Source organism: Cibotium barometz, chromosome 6 (genome assembly GCF_041138505.1).
Source record: "Cibotium barometz isolate CiBa-2024 chromosome 6, ASM4113850v1, whole genome shotgun sequence".
Taxonomy (NCBI): domain Eukaryota; kingdom Viridiplantae; phylum Streptophyta; class Polypodiopsida; order Cyatheales; family Cibotiaceae; genus Cibotium; species Cibotium barometz.
The window spans coordinates 56137425-56163227 of NC_141051.1; the positions used below are offsets into that span (position 1 = coordinate 56137425).

A 25803-nucleotide genomic window follows, 5' to 3' on the forward strand; every position below is an offset into this window, starting at 1 on the left:
GGTGGCAACATACAAGGATATCTTTGAGAACCTTAGAATTAGTTGAAAAACCACATCCTACTAGGGAAAACAACTTGATAAAGCCATTTTTAGAGCTCAAATAGCCATTAAAGGAGGGTCACCTACATAGTAGTTCTAGTAGCTCAAATGGCCATTGGAGGACAGGCACTTACGTAGTAGCTCTAGTAGTTCTTTATGGGATGAGTCTTAAAAAAAGGGTGGTGGCACTAACTATGACACGAATATTTCCAATCTAGTCATAGCTACCCCATCTATGCATGCCTTTATAGAGACACCTCCATCCCCTTCTCCATAAAGTTCATTAGCCATGAGTGTGCCACCATGATTACCTAGCTTTCTATAAACATATATCCTCCATCTTGGAAACTCTGAATCTCTAGATCAACCATTGAAGAGGTCACAAGTGTGGGACTTTAATGTCTATTGTCTCATATCACTAGTACAATTCTCTATCTTTATTAGTTTAAAGCTTTATGTTGAACCTACTTTTTGTGAGTGTTCCTACATAGATTGCATGTTATACCCTCTAATACTTAATATAATAAAATTAAAGATTACTGCAAACATTGAGAAGCATAAAGTGTAAGATCACTAGGAAGATGTACTAGAGGTGAGATGAAAAGAGAGGTTGAAAAACTCAAAAAGGAGATTTTAAAACTTGTTTATCTAAATAAAATTTGATGATGCATTGACCAAATATAAAATTAGTCTAAATTTGACTAATTTTATTGTGTATTATTAAGAGTGCATGTGAGAAAAGGGACAAGATATATAGAATACATAAATAATACAAAAGATAAACATGTGAGTGTATCACAAACACTTTGCCATATTCTTCATATATAACACTCATTGGATTTGGAAAACTTGTTTACATATGGCCAAAGTATTGAACGTGTTCTAAATGTCGCATTGGTGATTGTAAGTTATAAAAAGATGGTATGAAAAAGAATCAAACTATATTGGAATATATTCTTTGTCTTTAGAAAAAGAAAGTCATGATTTTGTTATATCATTTAATACTGGCATCAACAAATCCAAAACCATGAAAAGAATTATCTCATGCTGCACAACAGATATCTCTTAATTTTGAAAGCCCATCAATTGGGGTTTGAAAACAATTTCAGATAAGGCTGTTGTGTAAGTGGGGATGTCATGATTACTAAGGTATACAATTTCAGATAAGGCTGTTGTGTAAGTGGGGATGTCATGATTACTAAGGTATACAATAAGGTGCATTAGGCACGTGGGTGGATTGCTGTGGGTGAGCACCTTAGAGGAAGCCCATGGACACAATAAAAAGCATGTAAGTGGTTGTAAGTTGGACGCAACAAGTCAATAAATAATCTCACTTGGTGGATTTCGAACTCTTTTTTTTTTTTAAGAGATGATAATTATTGGAGAGCCGGAGGGAATAATTGAGCTTGCGAACGAGTACTTACAATAGTCCTACAGACCCTTTTTGTTTTTTAAGTTTAGGCGATTGTAATTTGTAGTCTCTTATGGCCAACGACGCCATTGTTGAGGGTCACGGGCAAGCAGCCATTCCTGGTGGTGGTGGTGGTGGTGGAGACCAGCTTTCAGATAAGACTAAAACAGAGACGAAGCATGCGGGGAGAGAGTTTGTTTTGGAGTCCAAAGGCATAATAATATATATTCCATCACTCTTAGTGGCTTTGTTGATTAGGGATGTGATTACTTCTTGTTGGTGGTGGTGGTGGTGGTTTGTTAATTGGCGCATGGGTGGATGTTACTGCTGCAGGAACGTGGGCACATGCCGGTTACCATCTTGCGTCGGCAACAGCAGGCCCTCCGCTTCTGAGCCTGCCTTTCGCCATGGCGGGCTTAGGCTGGGGTCTGGGCTGCTTTTCTTTACTCATGGGAGCTCTCATCTCGTTCTATGCTTCCTACCTGCTCTCCCGCGTGATGGAGCATATGGAGGCCAAAGGAAGGCGTTCGCTCCGATATCGTGATCTTGCAAACCATGTTCTGGGTATGCGCCCCCTCCTCCTCCTCCTCCTCCTCCTCCTCCTCTACTTTGGAAAGCTTCTTCTGCTCGATTCTTGTGAGAGTGAGAGTGAGAGTTTGAGAGAGAGAGAGAGAGTGAATCGTGTGCTGCCCATGACCTTCTAAAAGCATTTCGAACTTACTTTCATAGGTAGACATCTCAAAATCATCCCTCCATCCCTACACATCTTGGGGCAAATGGAAGCTAGTTTCACACACATCCATAGCCATATAGAAACTAAGGTTAGAGACTATCTAAAACTCTCATATGGAACCCAATGTGTAGCTTGGTGGTGGAAAGTGACGCGAGAGAAGATTTGACATCCTATTCTCATAGGAAATATAGTTATGCAGCCCATGTTGTAGCTTGGTGGTCGAAAGTGAGGCAAGAGAAGATTTGACATGCTATTCTCATAGATAATATAGTTTTTCACTTGCCTTGTAGAAGTTACCGAGTTATATTTTCTGTTGCATGACCCACTAGAGGACATGTGTTGATTCATTTTTTGTTTAAGTTGGTCAACAACTAAAGTTTCTCTCTTAATTTTTTCCCCCATTCTTAAAGGGAAAGTTGTCATGCTTTTTACATTTATTTGCTTAGGGACTTACTCGTCTTTTTTTCAAATTCACTAACTTGCATTTGTAAAGAATTTCTCTTTTCTTCTCTAGTCATCCTCTCTCTCTCTCTCTCTCTCTCTCTCTCTCTCTCTCTCTCTCTCTCTATGTTCTTCTTCTTCCTCCTTTTTCTCTTCTCACACAAAATGCATGTCCCTTAAATAGAAAATCTTCTCTTATATTATTGTAAAAGGTAAGACTAAATGATTTTTCTTACTTGTGGTGGCCAATGGTCGTTAGAAAATTTTTGTGTGAAGATAATTTCTCTCTTCTCTTCTCTCTCTCTCTCTCTCTCTCTCTCTCTCTCTCTTCTCTGCTCTTCTCTTCTCTCTCTCTCTCTCTCTCTTCTCTCTCTCTCTCTCTCTCTCTCTCTCTCTCTCTCTCTCTCTGTCTCTCTCTCTCTCTCTCTCTCTCTCTCTCTCACACACACACACACACAGACATAAACAAAAATATGCTCTTATAGAGAAACTATTTTCTTCTTCTCATAATAAGGAATAATTTGGCATCAAGTACATTGAGGCTAAGCATAGTAAGGAATCAATTAGTCCTATGGTTTGTGAAGGTTTAGATCTTGGTAGGGATAAATATACAATAAAGGCCTTCATGTATATTTACATGATAAACAATAGTGTAATAAAAGATAGTAGGAGCTTTTCACTAGACTTCGTAGGGTGGTCACCACATAAGTAACCCATGTAGTATGAGCAAAATCCCTATCTGAGGACTTTATAATTTAAATCCATCTTTTTCAATAGATTTTAAGATGACAAAAGCACCCTTCTTTTGTATTAATTTTTTCACTTTTTGAATTAAAACCCCCCTTATATATATGTATATTTTATGTAGCTCCACATCAAAAAAAATCTTTTAGAAATAGTTATATATATTATATAAATAAATAAATTTACATTGACCATCCCATAACACATGTTAGAGGAAACAAGCCTAAAACAAAAGTCACAAAACCTGATACATCAAATAAAATCTTTTCTCTTCCGAGTTGAAATGAGGTGACCATAGCATTGCATAGGCAAATATCTTAAGGATAAGATAACACATAAGTGCTGGTGAAGATGCAAAGTCTTACTCAAAGAAAGGAGCCACAAAAGACTATATTGTTGAGTTCAAACCACTCTTGAGATGAGACTAGATCAAGCTAACTTTAGTTTCCTACCTAGTGCAAGCCCTTCCCTCAGAGATACTTGGAGGACCCCCCGGATCTTAGGATAGCCAATTGATTAAAACCTATTTAGATACCTCTCCAAGGAGACAAGCAAGTTTGTCGAGACCTCGGTACCACTCCGCATCTGTGTCAAGCGTGTTGGAGGTGACGATTCACATAGTTACTCTCTGGTTGTCACATGACTAGAAATGGTGGATTATACCATATGTGTGCTCATGGGAAGTCAAAGAGCCATCACCAAATATGTGATCGAAGGGAGTGTTGATAGAGAAAATACACATTTGGTGAAATGTAAAATTGTAAGGATAAACATGTTGATGTTGATAAAGTCAAATGAAAAGTGGAGAGTGTAGGGTGTGATCACATGGTATAAAGGTGACAAGGATAAGAGTGCCACAGTTTGAGCTCACCAAAAAGAGGGCTATGCTAGTTGAGTTTCTCATGAAAGATAAGCAAGATATGTGGGAGCCATTGATGGCTTTCATGATAATACACCTTTGGCTTCTCTAAGAAACATATGAAAGCACCCTTAAACATGCTCCATGGAAAGAAGAAGCGAATGAAAATTGTGAGCACAATGGGGAAGCCCACTATAGCCATGTTGTTGGTTGTGTAAACCTCAAGGAGGAGGTTTGTTTGTGTAAGAAGAAGAGGTAAAAATGTAGGGTTTTGTAGCCCTCATGGGTGATAATAAGCAGGCATGTAGGGTTTTGTAGCCCTCATGGGTGATAATAAGCAGGCATGCAAGAGAGCTAGCTAGGTAGAGGTATAAAAAATAAAAGAAGAGAGCATGGCACATTAGCTTAAGCCAAACTGAAATGGAACGCGCCAAGAAAAGTAAAGCAAGCAAGGCACACCTTTGTATAGATAGGGTTTAAGACTCGTTGGTTTATTATAGAGCTTTCCTTAAATTGTTGTGAATAATCTCTCACTAGAGGTTACTCACATGCTTGATGCATGTTATGTGGAGGCTAAGGAAATGTGTATGTAGATCAAACATTGTGGCTTTTTTGGGTAGTCATGCAAAACCACAATGGGTCCATGAGGAGCCCAAACCACAAATGAGATGAACGAGGTGTTGACGTAGCCATGCTGAGCTACGAGGGTGACCATGAATATGTAGATTAGACATTGTGGCTTTTTTGGGTAGTCATGCAAAACCACAATGGGTCCATGAGGAGCCCACAATGAGATGAACGAGGTGTTGACATAGCCGTGCTGAGCTACGAGGGTGACCATGAATATCACACGATTTGTTTTGTATATGTATTAGGGTACATTGCCCAAGCCACAAAGATCCTTGAAATGGATTTTTTCCCAAAAGAGGAATGTATGTATCCGTTGACTTGTGTCCCACAAGAGAGGCATGTTATGTGCATGTGAGCGTAAGGGAGGGTGCAAATATAACACCAAGGGGCAGTGTTGAAGAATTAATGAGAGTAAGAAAGTGCTCCTATATTTATGGAGTGCAACACCAAGGGGGGAGTATTAGAAAATATAGTGTCACCAAATATTTAATCGAGGGGGGGAGTGTTGATAGAGAAAATACACATTTGATGCAATGCAAAATTGTAAGGATAAATATGTTGATGATAAAGTGTAATTCAAAGTGGAGAGTGCTTCATGGTGTAAAAATATCAAGGATAAGAGTGCCATATGTCAAAGATATTGGGCTTAAGGCTATCTATATTAGAAGCCCCTCACTTTGTATGGTTTGACACGAGCTATTGTATTACATTATTGTTGAGTGTGCTTATTGGTATCCACTTACCTTAAGCATGGATTATCATAATTATTTTGAGCCTCCCTAATCTAATCTCTCTCATTATGTGCAACACTCTACCAAGCCTGTCCCTAGCATCTTGGATCCTGGACGTGTCTTTAAACACTAAACACATGTCTGTCTTTGAAAACTAATTTATGAGGCTTTTGGGCATGTAGAAGATCAAGTCAAGGTGAGGCTTTCGCCTCTACTTCTAACTAAATATCACTATGGCTATAAAGAAGAGACATTTTAAATGATAAAAAATAAAAGTGTTTCTAGACTAAATTACCTCATAGAAGAGTCAGTAAGTTTATCAAATATTTTAGCTTTTTATGGTTAAGAAATTTATGTACTTAGATAGATATTGGAAGGCACTATTAGATTAGAATAAGGACATATTTTTCTTAATTTAAAAACATGTCCTTCTAAAATTATTCTTGTATTATTTATATCTAGTTTTGTATGGCTCTCTTAATCTTAATATCTTAATGATCGACAGCATGACACGATTCATTTCTGAAAATTTTAACCTTGTTTATGCATGGTGAGCCTAAAAAACGTGCTATAGATATGTTGTTATAGAAATGGTAAATTTAAAAATGATTCGAACACCTAATTGATTTATGTAGGCTATAAGAAATGTATGCAAGCTAAAATTATTTTATGAAACATGATATAGATCTATTGTTGTAGAAATGGTGAATTTTAGAATGATTCTGATAATTTATTGATTTATGTAGGCTATAAGAAATTTATGCAGGCTAAAAAAAAATATATGAAACATAATATAGATGTGTTGTTGTAGAAATGGTGAATTTAGAATGATTCTGACAATTTATTGGTTTATTTAGGGTATAATATATCTATGAAGGTGATTGCACCACTACAATTTATGGTGTGCTTCGTAGCAATTATAGCAAGTATTTTATTGGGTGGTGAGACCATGAAGGTAATACTACAAAAAAAAAAGAAATTTATGTTTTATTTATCAATGGTAGGGAAGGACAAATTAGCATGTTATTAGATGTTCAAGTCTTATTACTCTATTTTAATATTCAAGAAAGGAAGGACAAATTAGCATGTTATTGGATGTCCAAGTCTCATTACTTTATTATAATATTTCAAATTAAAGTTTACTTTTTCCTCAGAATTTATAATGCTTCATTTTCAAATCATTGCAAAAGAAATTACAATTACTTGCTTCTAATTGTGTAGTAGAAGTGATTTTGCAGCAAGCCCTTCTAGTTGTACATGAAGGAAGAGGTTTCAAGCTTCACATCTTTATAATAATATTTGGAGTATTATCTTTAATACTATCACAACTCCCATCAGTGCACTCCCTACGCTATTTCAACCTCCTATCGACAATCTTGTGCCTTGGATCTAGCACATGTGCTTTCCTTGGATCAATTTATGCAGGTATGTTTAACTAGTGAAAGTTATGAGTCATATAAACCATTAAACTTCCAAAAGCATTTATGTATCAACTTTGGTGTGTGTGTGTGTGTGTGTGTGTGTGTGTGTGTGTGCGTGCGTGTGTGTGTGTGTGGTTTTGTGCATATGAATGTGCATGTATGCGTGCACATGTACATGTATAGTTTTTCATGTGTGTGTTTGTATAGTGGGGCCACTAAAAATATATATTCTAGATAGCACACTAGTTTAATAAAAAGGGTTTTACTTTCTTGTGCAGCTAAAAAATTTTACAAACATAAGGGTTAATCAATTTCTAAAGTGGAATAAACTATACCAATTGGGTACTTTTATCATCTTTTTTTTGGGACCAATAATAGACCTTGATTATACTGAACAGAACATCTGCTTCCTCCCCCCATAGCAGTCCATTTGCCCAACATCCACTCCCCCCACTATGTCTGGATCCCTAACCCATGCTCAACCCATTTCATTATTTTTCCCCATGTTCCTCTGATAGCTGGGCAGCTCCAAAAAGCATGTTTGCCATCTTCTAAAGTAGACCTACATATGGGAAAACATCCACTAGTGAAGTTCCTCTGTGTTAGTTTCACTCCAATAGGTAATGCCCACGTGTAGACTCTCCATAAGAACATCTAAAATCTAACAGGAATAGGAGACTCCTTCTTTTTCCAACAACTAGAACTCCAACTTACCTTCCAAATTCTGTTGCAGTGATCCACATTCAGATCCCCTTTCCTTAATTCTACATACAAATCCCTAGTTGTACCTTTCATCAATTTGACCCCATTAACCCAAGCCCAGTCTTTAATCCAACAAGACTCATCAAAGGCAATAGAAAACCAGCCCCCTTGAACCTGAATCAACACTTGTCTCATTAATTCCCTTTCCCTTGTAGATAGGTCATATTCCCGATGCAATCGATCAAGTTCTTTCCACCCCACAACTCTCCCATACAAAGCTAGCCTTCTTAATCCCATATTATTTAAACTCCTTGCAGAATAAGTGTCCAAAAGGCCCAATGGTGGGTTGTATTTATGAGACCACCATAGACCTTAGCTAAGCATTGAATTCCCTGAAGCCATATAACCCCCATCCCAAACCACCAAGCTCAAAACATCCTTCCACTTGTTACTCAGCCTCTTGCAAAAAGGGGGGAAGCAATCACTTTTAAAGGAGCATGGGAGAAAAAATTTTCCTTCCATCCTAAACCCTACCAACTCCCTTAAGATGGACCAAGGAGGCCTCCACCAATTCCCTTACCATTACTGTCCATGCTACTTCTTGACATAAACATTTTGGTGGCAGAAGCAGAGCCACCCTTGCTAAAGTCTAAGTTGGTAGGTGCACAATACCGATTCCCCCTTCACTCTTTGGCATAGAGAATTTATCCCAAGCCAACTAAGCCATAGCATTCCGAGTGCCTTTTACATTTCTCCACAAAAATATTCCTTTTAGGGCCCAAGACTTTCTTCCAGTGACTTTGACCAAATTCTAACTCAAGGCATAAAAACATTATATATGCATTCAGCACCATATTGCACACCACAATTCTATCATGAAAAGGAATTCTAACCGCTTCCCACTTCTTTATCTTTGCTGAGAATCTATCTAAGGCCCAATCCACCAACTATTTATTTGTGACATCAACCCCAAAAGGGACTCCCATATGTCTTACAATATGTCCTCTTTTGACAACCTCACACCCCCACCTTTGCAAGTCAAAATCATTATCTTTAGAAAAACTAATGATTCTAGATTTCTAGAAATTGCACCTTGATCCAGAGGCATCAGAAAATTCATGTATAATGTTTAAAGCCTATCTCACATGTTGAGCATATTCATGTATAATGTTTAAATCAAGTTGTAGCATAACAAATTTTTGCTGAGTTTTTAGAGCAATATCTCTATCTAGCATGGCTGCAAATATATTATCATAAATTGAACTTCCTTTGATGAGCCCATGTTGCCTTTTAGATATCACCTCTTGCAACATAGTCTAGTGATCCTAATAGTAATGACTTTGGCTAATATTTTATATATCACTATTAGCAAAGTGATTGGTCTCCAATGCCCAAACTTATTGCAAGTAACCTGCTTAGGTATTAGCCGCACCAACCCTTCCTTGAAGTCTTTATCCAAGCAGCCAGTTTTAAAGGCCTTGTTACAAACTTCCCAGACAATGTCCTTTAAAGAGGGCCATAAATCAATAAAAAAACTCAATAGTCAAACCATCCCAGCCAAGAGCTTTCTCCATTCCCAGTTTTAAAAGTGTCACCCAACACTCCTCAATGTCTATATCTCTCTCTAACCATCTAGCTCTATCAACATCCACACTATGATTAACCATTCGAATAAGCTTATTCACAACTTGAATTATTTTATGAGAGTAGTCATCTTTAAGGTTGAGAGTAGAGCCAAGAAATTCTACCCATTTCTTTGCAATAAGACCAAGGCCTTCTAGCTTTTTGCCCTTTATCATCTAAAATCTCAACTATTACTTCACTACTATTCTTCCCCCCTGCCGGCTTAAACAAGAAATTATCAGGCTTCCTACTATTGTTAAATGTTTTCCTTTTTATCCAATTCACTTCCTTTCTAATAGCCATCTCTTCCTCTTGTTTCAAAGCATTCTGACACCTGAAAAATTCAGTAATTCATCTTCAGTAAGCATGTCTACATGTCTCTTCTTTTGAAGGTATTCCAATTGTCTAGTCCAGTTTCTCCTTTCCTGTCTCCTCTCCTCAGCACTTATCTTCCCTACAGCCCTAATAACCCCTTGCATCTCATTAGCAAACGTTCTCCATAGCATTGCACAGCCATAACTTTGATTTTCAACCTATTAATGGCTTGCTTAGTATATTCAATAAAAAGATTATCCTTTAGCAAGAGGTTATTAACTCTCAATTTTCTGGTTGGAAACTGATCCATCTCATCATTTCTCAAATTAGCATAGTGCCAGCTCCACTTTAGAGGCATATGATCAAAAATCACTGTGTTGAATTCAATTCCCACCCCCAAAGTGTGTGGGACCCATGAAGCTTGCTGTGACTGAAAAATAGTCTATCAATTCTGGAAGAAGAGATCAAATATTGCAAGTCAAAATACGTATGCCCCGGCATATCTCTCCAGTCCCCTAAAGACCGCCCATCCACCAACCCCATTTTCCCTCTCCACTCCTCCCATTTACCTTTCTCATGCCCCATCAAAATGGAACTCCCTCCACTCCTATCTACAAGATTCTCCACCATATTAAAGTCACCCAAAATAATGCACTTATGCAAAATATTCATGTTACTAATCCACTCCTACATATCATTCCTAAGTTTATAATTATTAGCTAGCCAAACTTTCTCCCCATTGATCAAAGTTTCCACCACCAAAATCCTTCTGCTCTAGGGTGATTAGCTATAATAGTAGGATTCAAATCCCTCCTAATAACAAACATCACACCGCTATATCCAGATTTCACCCCCCATACAAAACCAACCATTCCTTAAATCTATCTCTCCTCAAAATTGTAGCCCCAAATAGATTATGTTCTTGCATTGCAAACACAGATAAACCCCACTCTTTAACTATCCCCCCAAAACAATGTATTTGTTTTCTTGTCTTTAATGCCTTTAACATTCGAGGTACAACCTGAGAATTGCATGTGATGAATCATGTCAAAGCTATTTCAGGTACCATCTCCACTTCCTCCCCTTCCCCTTGAACATGTCCCTCTCTCTCTACCCCCTTCCAAGCTTCTTCTACTTGCCAGTTAAATTTTTGAATAGAAGAAGTGCCACTATCTTTCTCTCCCGATGGACTATATGGATTTAAATATATTAGTGAACTCAAGCTGCCCTGGGATTTATTCCCTTTCTCACCCTTCCCTGCTTGACTCGTTTTTTTCCTAGCTTCATCCTTGGTTTTTTAAGATTGAATTTCCCTTTTGTCTTGAACCAATTCCCTCCTGATTGCCCCTTCTCCTCCTCAAAAATTTTCTCTTTACCTTTCCCCTGCTCCACTTGACCAGCTATAGGGTGAGTTTCTTTACACTATTCTCACCCCTATCTCCCCTATTATCATTCCCTCATCTTTAGGTCTTTCAAGCACCGATTGATAATAGTTTCTAGCAATGTGCCCAATACCCCCACACTTAAAACAAGGTCCCGAAAATGGGCCGAACTTAAGACCTAATTCCAATTTACCCAATTCTCCTAAATCAATTTCAATTGTTGACTTCGGAGCCTCAATCCTAGTGTTCCATAATATATAAACACCGTTACCCTGTCTACCCCCCACATCGTCCCTAGGTAAATAAAGCACAGGACCTAATGCTCTAGCTACATCTTGTAAAGTAGGTCTAAGCCAAGACAGGAGACCAGAGATTTCCACCCAAACTAGGCAAGCTTCCTGAAGACTTCTATTCACATCAAACAAAGGATCGAAAAGGAAGACATGCACCAACATATGACCCATGAAAAGCGGTGCCTTCAAAAACAGCTCTAAGACAACACATTAAAAAAAAACCCTTCCCTAAGTAAAAAACATTAGACATGAAAATTGGTTGTTTCTAGTGCACATTACAACCAAATGTGGTCTGACCAAACCTTGTAAGAGTTAGGTATCATGTAGAATCTCTTCTTGCAACCACTTGCCTATCTTAGACTTAGTAGGAGGTTTACTAGGACAAAATATAATCACACTACGGAGCGAGAACAGCTCAATCTGATGCTTGATAAGCTTAGAATTCACCCTCAGGCATACCTTCGTTCCTTGAACCTAAGCATGCAATTGAAGCCTCTCGTTAAGCCAATCAAGAATGTTTTTTTCCTTTCCCTGTCATCGGCTTCCTCTTCGCGATGCCTCTTCATTTCCTCGGTCTCCTCAAGACCCCAATCCCCCTAGCCCTTGCCATGCTCCTCAACACCATGCAGCCATGAATCTACCATCTTGGGTGTGCATACATGCACAAGCAGTCAAGTGTCCCTTCAACGTACAGGGACATACGTCCCTGCACGAGGCAAGTTAACTCCCCACTATCCCACTAAATATAATTATTACTCAAATCCCTCGCAATCTCTCCAATCTCCACTCCCTTCAGAATTGTGAAAAACTCTATAACTATGGTACTTTTATCATCTTATTATTTACAAAAGGGATGCATCCAAATTTTAGTGTTAATCAAAGGTATATTTTTTAAAATTACCTCTTAAAAGCACATGTTATTTGGGGTTTTCAAAAAGTGCACAATCTGCATCTAAGACAATTTTAAGCATATTGGGCTTCATGCATTTTTTTAAGTATTAATATTTAAACAATTGGATCAATTCCAAAGTTACTTTCATGATAAATTGTTTTCATAAGAAACAAGAGAGGGACTTTTTTAGCATATAATGTACCTTTTAATTGATTATTAAAGCCAATGTACCTAATTAAAGTAAGTAGGATTGATTAAATTCCTATTAGCCTAGTCTCTATTGAGATAAATTTTGATTTATCTCACGTAAATCTCATTAGTCTCTTGTGAGCTAAATTCTTATCAACCTAGTCTCTAGTGAGATAGATTCCTATCAACCTAGTCTCTTGTGAGCTAAATTCTTATCAACCTAGTCTCTAGTGAGATAGATTCCTATCAACCTAGTCTATAGTGAGATAGATTCCTACTAACCTAGTCTCTAGTGAGATAGATTCCTATCAACCTAGTCTATAGTGAGATAGATTCCTACTAACCTAGTCTCTAATGAGATAAATTCCTATTAACCTGGTCTCTAGTGAGATAGATTCCTACTAACCTAGTCTCTAATGAGATAAATTCCTATTAACCTGGTCTCTAGTGAGATAAATGATGATTTAGAGATAAGCAAGTGTGCAAAGAGAGAGACTTTTTGTTAGCATATTATGTACCATTTAGGGAGTAGGAGATTTGATTGGTTATTAAAGCCAATGCCTAAAGTAAGTAGGATGGATTAATTTCCTTTTGACCTGGTCTCTAGTGAGATAAATATCAATAAAAATGAAAGCTAAGATAACCTATAAAGCACATAATTCTTGAAATTTGAGTGATTTTAAGGATCGTGCATGCTTAAACATGCGATGATTTAGAGATAAGCAAGCTTACAATTTGAGATTCTAAATATGTAATGGACTTCACCTAACAAAAATGAAAGCTAAGACAACCTATATAAAGCACATAATTCTTGAAATTTGAGTGACTTTTAAGGATCATGCATGCTTAAACATAAGATGCCAATGCATTGCTACAAACATAAGAGGAAAATGCATTGCTACATATGTAGATAGATAGGCAAAGAAATATTAACTTGGGAGTAGAGATAGATTGGCAAAGAAATATCTTATATAAACTTGGGAATATAGAAACCATAGGATAGTGCACGTCAAAAGTTTATCACATATGAGTTTTAGGATGATCTTAGGACAATGAGTCAAAAGTTTATAACATGTGAGGATGATCTTGGATGATTGTAAATATTTTGATTTGGATCAATAAATTATGTGATCGAGTCCTACATTACATTATAATGATTTTAGGTTGAATTATTCATGACTATACATGTATTCACAAATAATGTTTAAAATGCCAGTTTTTTTTATCAAACAAGTTTCGATTGAAAAACTAGCTATAGAAAGAAACCACCTTACATCCAAACTTATCTTTGTTTACTTAACTACCTTATCTTCTTTATCTTTAAAAAAGGTAAAAATACTAATAATTTAATTAGTTTAAGTTAATTACTATTTTTATTAGTTAAGTACTTAACTAGTTAATTAATTAAAAATATTAATTTTTAAAACTCACTGTAACCACTCTAGTCATGTATGAGAGTACTATGTGCACTTCGAGAAACTTTTAAAAAATGAATTTTTAATTTATTAAAGTCTTATTGTGACCACTCTAGTCACGTATGCGGACTATTTTGTGTACTTTGAGAAAAAGTAAAATAATTTTAAATATTAAAACATTAAAATCTCATTGTGATCACTCGTCACATGTGTGGGCTATTGTGTGCACTTTGAAAAAACTAATAAATAATTTTGCTATTTGTGCACACTTTAGTGACATATGCATACTATTATGAACACTCTAATTTAAATGTATATACATTGTTTAACTAGTTGTGCGCACTTTAGTTACTTATGTGCACTATTGTGAACACTCTAGTTTAAATGTATATACATTTTTTAATTAGTTGTGCGCACTTTAGTTACTTATGTGCACTATTGTGAACACTCTAGTTCCCGTTCCTCGCTCATGGGTTACATAAATGCATATTCTTTTTTCCTCCTTTTTGCTATTTGTGTATACTTTAGTGACATATATGCACTATTGTGGGCACTCTAGCTTCATTTTCTTTCTTACATCATATAAGTAGTTGCATAACCTTGTTATCCTTTTCACTAGTTGTGCGCACTCTAGTGGACATATGCACACTCTAGTGGACATATGCACACTATTATGAATAATCTAGTTCTTATTAACTCCTTAATCATAATTGCACTAGCTCTCTTTGCAATCATACAATATCTTAGCATGTAGTCGTGCATACACTAGTGTCGAAGGGTTGTGACAGTTGTAAATATTGAAACACTTTACAAACAAATGTAATTTTATGTATACTATTTTAATGAGTTATTAATAAAATAACTCACTATGTTTTTTTATAACTATGAATTATGGATGGAACACTTTAAAACAAATGAAATTTTATATTTATTATTTAAATAATTTTCTTTAATAAAATTAATTATTTGTATTAGATTATTAAATAATTTATTAAAAAAAACTCACTATGTTTTTTTACAACTATAAATTATGACTCAAGTAGAAGAAAAGAAGACTTTGAATAAGCATCCATTACTTTTTTACCCTCAAAGAAAAGTGGCCAACTTTTGCCAACGAAACCCAGCTACTAATATCAAGAGTTATCCATATGGTGATCCTCCATATGGAGTCCGTATGTTGGGTGAAGTTGATCAAGTAGCTCTCCATCTTGACCCCCATATTGGAGGTGATCTGGTCCCCAAGTCGCACTTGATCAAAGATTTGTACCAATATTTCAAGGCAAGAAAGTTGTTCCAACAAAGAGTGCATAAGTGCCATAATCACTCCCCAACTCATAGCTCTAGATGGCAAGATCTCCAATTCTAAGAATTTCACACAAAGAGATAAATTTTAATTTTTTACAGAGGAAAGATTAGGGATGGGTTCCTTTGCCTATGCTTGTAAGGTCAGGGTCCATGATCCAAATTTCAAAGATGAGGTCTATGTAGCAAAAGTATATAAAGCCTATGAAGCCCCACTCACATTACAAATGACAGCAACCATGGAGGCAACTCGAGGTCCACATCATTCATCATAGAATTGTGAGTCCTCTAGGCTTATATCAAGATAAAAATGAGCCTATGATTGTCTATCCATTTTGGAACTGGTAGACAATCTACAAAGGTGAACATGGGTTTTACTGTCAGATGGAAAAACTCTTATTCCAAAAGGTTTAATCGATATCCCTACTGCTAAAGTAGAAATTGTTGAATGCTTCAAATGATACATTTTCAGCATCATCATTTTGTGTGGATGAAGTCATAGGCAGACCAATTAACTCTAACATAGGCTGCTTCTCAAAAGCTACATGCAATGACACTTTCTCTTTGTGATTTGGAAAACTGTCCATTACAAGATGGTGGTGCACAAGATGTAGGAGCCAGGGATTTCACTGACATAAACGAAAACATGTGAACATGTTAATAACATATGTTAATAACACAAAAAATCTTGTGATCACATGTTATATTCACAAAGCTTTCACAAGGGCCTAAAAAATTTATCTTTGTCGGGCATAAAAAATCTTCTTAGGTGGCCACTGACCTGCTATTATGTGAAGATGGTAACATGAGAACATGTGAATAGCTTATTCCCATGTGTAGCCAAGCTTTTAAGGGGTTCCCAAATGGTAAGTGACCTGTTATTTTGTGAACAGTAACATGAGAACATGTGAATAACTTGTTCACATGTGTTATTATCACAAAAAATCTTGTGATCACGTGAATATTAAATCCCTGGTAGGAGCATTAGATTGCCCAATAGAAGATGGTTCAGTTGTAGATGTCCCTACAGAAGATGGTCTTCTAGATGGTGTGACTAGAGAAGCTTCACCAATTGAGGTTGTTGTAGCATATATTGCACGTTATGATAGATTGGTTGCTTTGTGATTATTCCCTTCGTTTTCAACTTCTATGCACACTTGTATAATTTTGTATATAAATCAAGAGGTGCCATTGTGCAATGTTCTACATTCACCTGAACTGCATATAAATGTTCTTAATTCATGTAGCACTACCATGAAAAGCATGTCGACAACTCTTACACCATACATGCGATGTATTCTTTTCACACTTTAACTCTCCAATATATTCCCATTCAGATCCACGTACCACTTTCTTGTCATTCTCATAATAACTAACACAATTATTATAAATAATTAGATTTTACAATGATGTACATTTCTCTTAATGATTTATATAAGAGTAAGACATGACAAGTATGAAGATATACAAAATAATTAGTGGGAGTCTATCTTTCTAACATCTTTCCTAGATTTTAAAAAATACAAGTGTGAATACATGTAAAATAACAACTGCAAGGTCACGTTTCTAACAATGTCATTTAGGAAAATACAAATGTGAAGACATGCTTCTAGCATGATGTCATTTCTAACTACTACTAATTTAGAATGTGACATGTGAAGACATGCTTCTATTAGAATATCAATTCTATCTAGACATAATTAAGAACATGACAAGTGTGAAGACATGCTTCTAACACAATGCCAATTCTATCTAGTCTTATTAGAGAATGTGATAAGTGTGAAGATAAACTTCTAACACAATGTTAGTTTTATCTAATGCTATTTAAGAATATAACAAGTGTGAAGATATACTTCTAACACAATGTCAACTCTATATAATCCCAACTTAGAACTTGACAAGTGTGAAGATATACTTCTAACATAATGTCAACTCTAGAACACAAAATGTGTGAAGACATGCTTCTAACATAATGGCATATTCTACAAAATTATTTTTTATTTTTTATTTTTTTCCCTTGCCATATATGGTAAGTTCCTTTTTTATTTTGGCAAAAGTCCTTGTATCGAGAGTAAGGACAATAGCTGTGAGAATAAAAAATTATGGCCTTTTTATAGTCACTGCATTTCAATCGAAATGCTTTTGATTTCGAAATGCAATCCCCTATACAAATAGTTGTCTTATTCTGATGTGGCACCGACTTATATAATTCGGATGTATAATAAACCTGAGCATATTGAACAGACATTATTCACGTATAAATGTATCCTTATGAATATAATGCAACTTAGATTGAGTCTTAAGGTTCTACCATTATTAACTAGTGTGATAGTAGCCCTTTGCAATGATGTGTCTAGTATGGTATGCAGTGTGTTGTTTACCATAGCATAAATTAATTATAGATGTGAATGTAGTGTGTCATTTACCTTAGCATAAATTGAGTATAGATGTGAATGTAGTGTGTCATTTACCTTATCATAAATTGATTATAGATGTGTGTATTCATCAATACCTTTAACACTAGGGGTGAGCCCATGGGAAATCATTTTATCGCTTTTCATCTCTAGATGGGTGTTGTTTACCATAGCATAAATTGATTATAGATGTGAATGTAGTCTGTCATTTACCTTATCATAAATTGATATAGATGTGTATATTCATCAATACCTTTATACACTAGGGGTGAGCCCATGAGAAATCATTGTACCACTTTTCATTTCTTGGTTGGGAGTTTAATTTTGAGGTTAATAATTCCAAAGAGATAGTTTTTAATGAAAAGAAACAAGAAGAACTCAAAGGAATAATAATAAAGAAGATAATATCACAATTCTAAGTTAAGCATGTTCACAGTGTTTCACACTGGTGCTTTTGCAAACAACCCACTTATACCTTAGTTTATCCTTTACCTCTTTATTCTTCAACTTCTAATCTTATATTAGCAATGGCACATCATTGAACATACCCTAATGCCATCTCACAGGCTCTCATTTATGGGTTGTACAAAATTAGTGGTCCACATGTGCAAACAACATCCACAAAGTTAGTGCTTCCACATAAGTCCTACAATAGTATCCAGTTATTTCACCATTGAAAGGTAGCATGTGTTATGATTTTACAATTGTGTTTTTTCTTCCTCTCGACATTTGAGTACGTAGATAAATTGACTTAGTCCAAGTATTGATTGATTAAGAACACTCCCTTCTTGAGTGACATCCAATCCCGCGATGTGTGGATAGTGACTTGGATGATTAGAGCCTTAGGATTGTGTGCTTGTAAGATAAGCTTCAAGTTGAACAACCTACAGTTAAATTAAAATGACCCCCAACAATATATCTAATTGATTGTTGTTATGCTTCTTTCAACCCATTAGCTTATGAGAATGATTGATTTGAGGCTCACATAACATCTAAAGCCTTTGAACTACTCATCAGTTAAAATTCTCAATATATCACACAATTGTATGATGGCTTTTTCATGTATTCTTGGTACTCTTGGTATATACAATGCAACAACTCATTGTATATCCACCAATGCAACCATTCTTAGAATCCATTTTGACCTATTGAAAAGGGCATTCTCTTCTATTCTAGTATATCCAATGTAACAAGGAACCTTTTCCAAATTTTGTAACCTTCCATGCATTTACAAGGTTGTCCATGCTATAATTGAACTCAACTCTTGTGAACTATTACAATTTGATTTCCACATTGTCTCAAGTTTCCTTTCTAAATGTGGTTTCTGTTACAATTTGATTTCCACATCGTCTCAGGTTTCCTTTGTAAATGTGGTTAATGTTACAATTTGATTTCCACATTGTCTCAAGTTTCCTTCTTACAATACTTGAAAATTATAAGGCCTATTAGAAATATAGCACTCCTATCCAACACTAGATCATAGCACATCAAAGTTTTTTTTTGTGCTCCCATTGTTATGGATAGAGAGAGAAGCAATAGTTAGCTTGTTATTTTTCAAACGTGTGTGTAGTTGCAAAATATTGCAAGCATGACTCTTCATGTTTGAGCCTTGATATTGGTTTTGTAAGAAAATTAGCCCACATTTCTATTGTGGAAACATGTTCAAAATGCATGTAGCCTTGATCTATCAGATTGCGGATGAAGTGATAATGTAGATAAATATGCTTTGATTTCTGATGGTGTTTGGGATCTTTCACATGATTGATTATCCTAGTAGAGGGTGAAAGATATTGTAGATCAATATGCTTGGATTTCTGATGGTGTTTGAGATTTTTCTCACCAGCAGACTGTTTAGAGGGTGAAAGATACCGGATCCCAGCTTCTTCAAGGGAGCCAGATTCCTGTTAGAGTATGGGTTATATACCATAGACAAGTTTATAGACACCTTGCCATGAATTCACATATGTAGCTACTAACAACCACTAACTGTCTCTCTCTAGTTCTATATATTTTTTTATTTTTTATTTTTACCTACAAGCGCAAGAATTAATTAAGAGAGACAAACATTACAATAACTGGCTGGGATACAGCACTGGGACCAGGGACCACAATCATAACAATTACAAATCTCAAAATTCCTTATCGTATAGCTTCAATTCTGGATTGTAGTAAAGTCACAAAACGGTTGGCCTCCTCCACCATCCTTTGGAGCGCATACTGCTGTTTCTGGGCCGGATTGCTTGGTTGAATTGGAGGTTCTCGAAGTACTGCAGCTTGCGTGGTATACAGTCTCGTCTCTGCACCAAGTGGTAGTCATAAATCTACACATGAAAATCAGCAAGACTTCTCAGATTTGGAATCTGGTAAGCAACCTCAAATGCAGTCGCACATCTATCTTTCCAAATCAACCAAAGGAATTCAGCTCTGACTCTGGCCCAACACCGTGAGAAAACCCCAACAGTATCCCCTAGAAGTAGTTGTTTTGCAGAGGGCAGGCCACCCAACGCAAACCAAACCGGTGACAAGATGTCAACAGATCTCTGACAGTTTCTGAACAAATGCCTAATATCTTCAATACTATGTTTGCATCTAACGTATACCCCATCTGATAGCCCACATTTCCTGCACTTGTCACCTGTCCATATGGCTTTATGCATAATCAACCACAATAAAACAGATTTCTTAGGCTGAATCTCTTTAGACCAAATTGAGAGGAATTTGAAATTCCATTGGCGTCTGTCATATAGGACTGACCATCTCTTGTTGAGAACCACATGCACAGGGGACGACGGTACTGAGTGCAGACCGGGGGGGGGGGGGGTGATCGAAAGCTCTACCTCCTCTCCAGCATAGAGCTTTGAGGGAAAAGGGCTCAGAGACTGATATCTGCCATGCCTCACTCTCAGGAAAGATGTTGATACGATCCCGCACCAACTTCACTTCCCAAGGAAGAAGCGAGAATCTTATCATCAGTTCATCATTGGTCATCCACCTATGGGAGGGAGATTGCCACACATCTGCCCATAATCTGATGCCCTTCTTGTGAATACGTAGAGCAGTACGCATTGAATTGCTGGGCACCGGAGGAACTGGATTAAGAGGAAACCAGAGAGAGTCAGAAGCTCTGATAGAGTAGCTGTGTCTACTTTCCCACACAACCCCTACCTTGTCACGAAATTTGTTCCAAGCTTTCCATAGAGAGCGAAGAAGCTCAGACCCTTTAGGCTTGACAGCTTCATGACCTATCAAAATAGTAATCCAGGGAAGATCCTTCCAACCGGAAAAGTTCTCAAGGGAGAATTGGTCAAAGTTTCTGAATAGCAGAAGGGAAGAGCATTCCTCAGGGTGAGAGACAGCTCTAATAATGGTTTTAACAGCAAGACGGTCAGCCCAAGCGAGAATATCTACTATCCCCAATCCCCCTTTGTCCCTGGGAAGGCAGCAGAATTCCCATCTAACTTTGGCAGCTCCTCTCCTGAAAGGGTCTCCTGACCATAGGAAGTTTCTACATAATTTTTCAATTTCCTTTAGATGAGTATCTAGGGGTCTCCAACAGGTGAGGAAGAAGAGGACATAAGTAGCTAGAAAGTGATTGAGTACCAGCACTCTACCCGCTATCGAAAGTTGCATACCCATCCATCTATTCAGCTTGCCCCTGAACTTATCAACTACCCAGTCCCACCTTTGTTTCAGGGTGGCTCCGAAACCCATCGGAATGCCTAGCAGCCGAAATATTTCACCAGCCCAAATACTCTGACATCCCTGCTGTACCAGCCAGATGGGGAGATTTCCTTCAGCAAAGAATATTCCCGTTTTTGTGTGATTAACCCTAGAGCCAGATGCTAAACAAAAGGTGTCCAACACCTTCCAGAAGGTCAAGAGAGAATTCTGGTCATTGATGAGCAGTGCGTTGGTGTCATCCGCAAACTGAGAAAGAATCTGAACACCATTTGAGCTAGGCAAGGGAATACCTTTAATTAGCCCCAACCTCTCGGATCTTTGCACCATACAATTCAAACTATCCACAGATAACACAAACAACAGTGGCGCAAGAGGACAACCGTGTCTGATCGACCTGGCCAGGGGGAAAGAATCTAACATTGAGTTATTTAGCGCCACTCTAGCTGAAGCATTGCCGACGAGGGTTTTAACAAACTGGATCAAGCTCGAGCCATACCCCATCTTCTCCAAACTGAGCAATACAAAGCTCCACTCCAGCCTGTCACATAGGCTTTGTCAAAATCAACTTTGGCAAAGATAAAGTCAATCCCTTTTTCCTGAGCATACTCTACTCCTTCCCAAATTGAAATAACAGCTTCAATGAGTCTTCTTCCACGGATGAAACCTTTCTGCTCTACTGAGATGCGCCTCATTAAGCTGGGTGTGATCCTGAAAGCTATTACTTTGGCTAGCACTTTGTAAACAGAATTCAGCATCGTCAGAGGCCTCTAGTTCTCTAGGAGATCCTTAGGCCCTCGTTTGTGGATCAGTTTTATCACTCCCGCATTGATATTGGTGGGCAAAGCAGAGTACTTCACAGATTCTTCCCAAACCCTTTGGATGAAAGGGGCAATCCAATCTTTAAAGGCAAGGAAAAACTCACCCGGCATTCCATCCAAGCCCGGAGTTTTGTTTGGTTTCAAGCTCTCAATGGCCATCTTAATTTCTGAGATTGAGATAGGTACATCAAGCTGTCTTGCCAGCTCTACTGAGATGACATTATATCTAGCCTTCCAGACCGAATCGCGGGCCTTAGCCTTCAACTCACTGGACTGCTCCGGTGAACTAAACAGCTTTTGAAAGTGATTGCGGACCAGCACACAGTTTTCCTCCTCAGTCCTAGCCATGCCATCACTGGTGGTCAGCAGAGGTACTAGATCCCTCACTTGTTTCTTCCTAAGAATCTTGAACATTTCTTTAGACGGGCGATCGATCCTGCCAGCCCACCACTCTCTGAAGAAAATCGTGGCATGTTTGAAGGCCAGCTCCTCCTCAGATCTAATATGGGCCCTTAGCCTGGTGATCTCCTCTTGGTCCTCAGCTACAGCATTGTTCTTTTTCAAGTTCCATAAGCTGGAGATAGGTAGCTTCTCTCCTTTTCCTTCTTATGATAGTAACCTCCTTCCTAAAACCAGTGAGAGCTTTTTGGGACTCCCTCAGAGCTTGAGACCAGGCCGCGGGCGGCAAGGGAGTGAGCCTTACTGAATGCATTCAACCAGATCTTCTTGAGTTCTTTTTGCACCACCTTTAGCTGAAAGAGGGAAGTGTCAGTGTGGAACCAAGAGTTTCTAACCTTGGTGGCTTTGCCATCCAAGGTGACTACCAGCGGATAATGATCCGCTGGTAGTCACCCAAGGCTTTGCCATCCAAGGTGACTACCAGCGGATAATGATCCGACAAACAGGAGGAGTATTTAGGTTTTGACTTGACCCTGGAGTAGATATTGGCTAATTCCGAAGAAATGTAACATCTATCTAATCTAGCCTTCCTGGCGTTTTCGCCAGAGGAGTAGTTCTGCCAAGTGAACTCAGCTTCCTCACCTAAATCCCACAAAGAAAAGAGCTCTTTGACTTGAGCCCCAACTCTCTTTCTCTAAGCCCTTGATTACCTGGCCCAGGCCTTTGTATCTATCCGCTAAGGATAGATACAAAGAGCTCTTTGACTTGAGCCCCAACTCTCTTTCTCTAAGCCCTTGATTACATGGCCCAGGCCTTTGTATCTATCCGCTAAGGACTCCACCATGTTGAAATCTCCTACAATAACTATTGGGCCATCCGTCGCCTTGAGCTCACTCCACAGATTGGCTCTGTCAGCAGCAGCACCCCCTGCATAGACGGAACAAATCTGCATTTTGACTGGCTTATCTACCTTGGCTGAAATCCAGTTCATGCCCCCAACAACCGAGTTAGGGGAGACACCCCAATTGACAGGAACTCCCAGAACAGCTCCTCCAGAGCCCCTAGAATGAGACGAAGAGAACCATCTATGATCCTCTGAGACCTCCTTAAGACGGCTGAAAAGATCGTTGCCCGTTGCTTTGACCTCTTGAAGAGCTATTATCTCCGATTTGTTAATGCGAAACCAATGTTTCAGCTTCCTGGCCTTGATGGGGTCTGACAGACCCTTGATGTTCCAAGAAACAATCCTCATTTATGGGACTTCTTAATGGATTTCTTGGCCTTAGCTTTGATGGGCGATGCTTGTGAAGCAGCTTGCATAGGTCTTTTGTGGTCTTTGTGTATCTCCATAGGAGTGGAAAGCCCATCCCCTTCCACCTGTACCTCCTTGCCTTTATAAGCAGAGGTGTCTCCCGCCAGAGCATTAACATTCAGTTCTCGCATTGCCGTTTGATCATTTTCGTTAACATGGTCTTCCAGCGATTTACCCACCTCAGCTTCTTCATCATCAGAGCCCGAGAGAAGAGACTCTTCAACCTCAGAGTCCACCCACTCTGGCAATGAAGCTAGGAGGGCAAATTTGTTAATAGATTTCGCCCTGGTCTTAGAAACATCCTGCCAGGACTCTTTGGCCGCCCTCTTAGGGGGGAGACTCTAGCTACTTTAGGGGCTTGCTGAAGAGGGGTGGCGTCTGGAGAAGCTAGGGAAGGGGCGTTGTCCGAGGCACGTCGAGGGCAGTTTCTGACGAAGTGCCCATTGGCACCACAGTGAAAGCAGGCGGATGGGAGGTATTTGTACACTATGGCTTGCTCAAGGTGTTCACCATCATCGGTGAAGATATCAATAGCTGAGGGGAGATCCATAGATATGTCCATTTCTATGAGAACTTGAGGGTGCCATGAAGGCACATAATTCGAGCGGGGTTTTCCACCTAGAACTTTCCCCAGCTTAGAGCCAATGACTCCAAGGTGATTATGGTAGTGGAGGGGCAGATTAGGAAACTCTACCCAGATAGGGTAGTTAACCAAGGCAGAGGCTTCGGGATTGAAGTCTTTGTTCCAGCGAAATAGGCTGAGGGGGGAATTACGGATGAGCCACTGGCCTCTGCTGAGGACATTAAACGCCATTTGCGGGATCTTGAAAACAAACAGATAGTGGTTTTCAGGGAGGGCCTGGATGGTCTCCACTTCAGCACCAATCGCACTCCAGCTTCTGATAGACTCTGCTGGGGGTCTAGGACCCGCCAGCAGTCCGATAAGAGCCCTGTTCTCCAGATCATGCTGGATCCTTCTGATTTGAGAAGAAGGAAGAGTGACTGAGGGCTTACCTCCAACATGTGAGTCTCCTGTGCCTACTCCAGCAGCACCAAGGCCACCGCTACAGAGACGATCAAAGGAAGGAAGACCGTGGGCATCCGCCAGCGAAGGAGGGAGATTCAGGGCTGGTGGACCGGAGACAGCACCATGTATCTTGAGAGCAGCTTCCTTGGGCAGGCCATGGAAGGCTTCGAGTACTGCATGAGGTGGAGACGGGAAGCACGAAGGAGAAGGAGCAGCACCGATGAGGTCCACCAGACGACTCGGCACGTTGAACTGGAGTAGCGAGGGCGTAGAAAGAGCATGCAACTGCCACGCGTTAGGCTGAGGAAAGCCTGACGGGGCGGCCATGCAGACTGCCCCGGCCTGGACGGAGCGCTCGAAGTGACTGATGAACGAGGATTAGCGGAGGATTAGCTCACATCTCTACTGGAAATATCTCTAGTTCTATATTAAGACAGCCCCCATCAATACATACGTTCAATTCTTATCGCGGCTATGGAGACCAGCAACCTGTAACGAGGCTTCACCCCTCACACCGCAGAGTCTCTGTAAAGAGAACATGGGAGGCTGGGAGCCATTGTGGGGAGGTTGAACGGCTGGGTGCAGTAAATCAAGTTCATGCAGGGCGGGAGCCAAGGAAAGGGGCCTCCCACAGGAGCCCAGGGTTAGGCTCTGAATCATGTGAAGGTTCAGTATGAGCCAAGGCCTACACCGGCAGCACAACAGCAATTGCTTCATAAAATCTCTTCAATGAGTTCCTACTCTAGGCGAACTGGCAATGAATTCCTCCGATCCCTCAGTTGATGAGGAGGTAATTTCAGTTTTCTTGAATTCTCTGGTTCCTTTGTCTAATCAAGCTGTGGCGGTCTCCTGCTTGATCGTTGTAGATGCCAGCACCTTGTGCTTTGGCTCCCCTTTGGCTGAACCGGCCCTCGAGGCCCTCTAATCGGATCTGGGTTTCTTTCACCAACTCTTGATATATGCTTTACCAAGCCCCCGCCAATCCATAGGACGTGCTCTACACACATCTGATGGTGAACACTTTTCCCCC

At 38.9% G+C, this 25803-nt stretch overlaps 1 protein-coding gene across 2 annotated transcripts in view; it reads left to right on the forward strand.

The window, feature by feature from the left end:
- Positions 1-1345: 1345 nt before the first annotated feature.
- LOC147637880 (GABA transporter 1-like) overlaps positions 1346-25803 on the forward strand; it is a 39853-nt gene continuing 15395 nt past the window's right edge. The window contains exons 1-4 of one of the 2 annotated variants that reach the window (XM_086799709.1): positions 1346-1662; positions 1784-2014; positions 6446-6543; positions 6827-7013. In XM_086799709.1, the coding sequence (XP_086655835.1) occupies positions 1524-1662; positions 1784-2014; positions 6446-6543; positions 6827-7013 (655 nt within the window). In that variant the 5' untranslated portion in view covers positions 1346-1523. The remainder of the gene's footprint in view (positions 1663-1783; positions 2015-6445; positions 6544-6826; positions 7014-25803) is intronic. The other variant, XM_086799708.1, reaches the window with a different exon arrangement.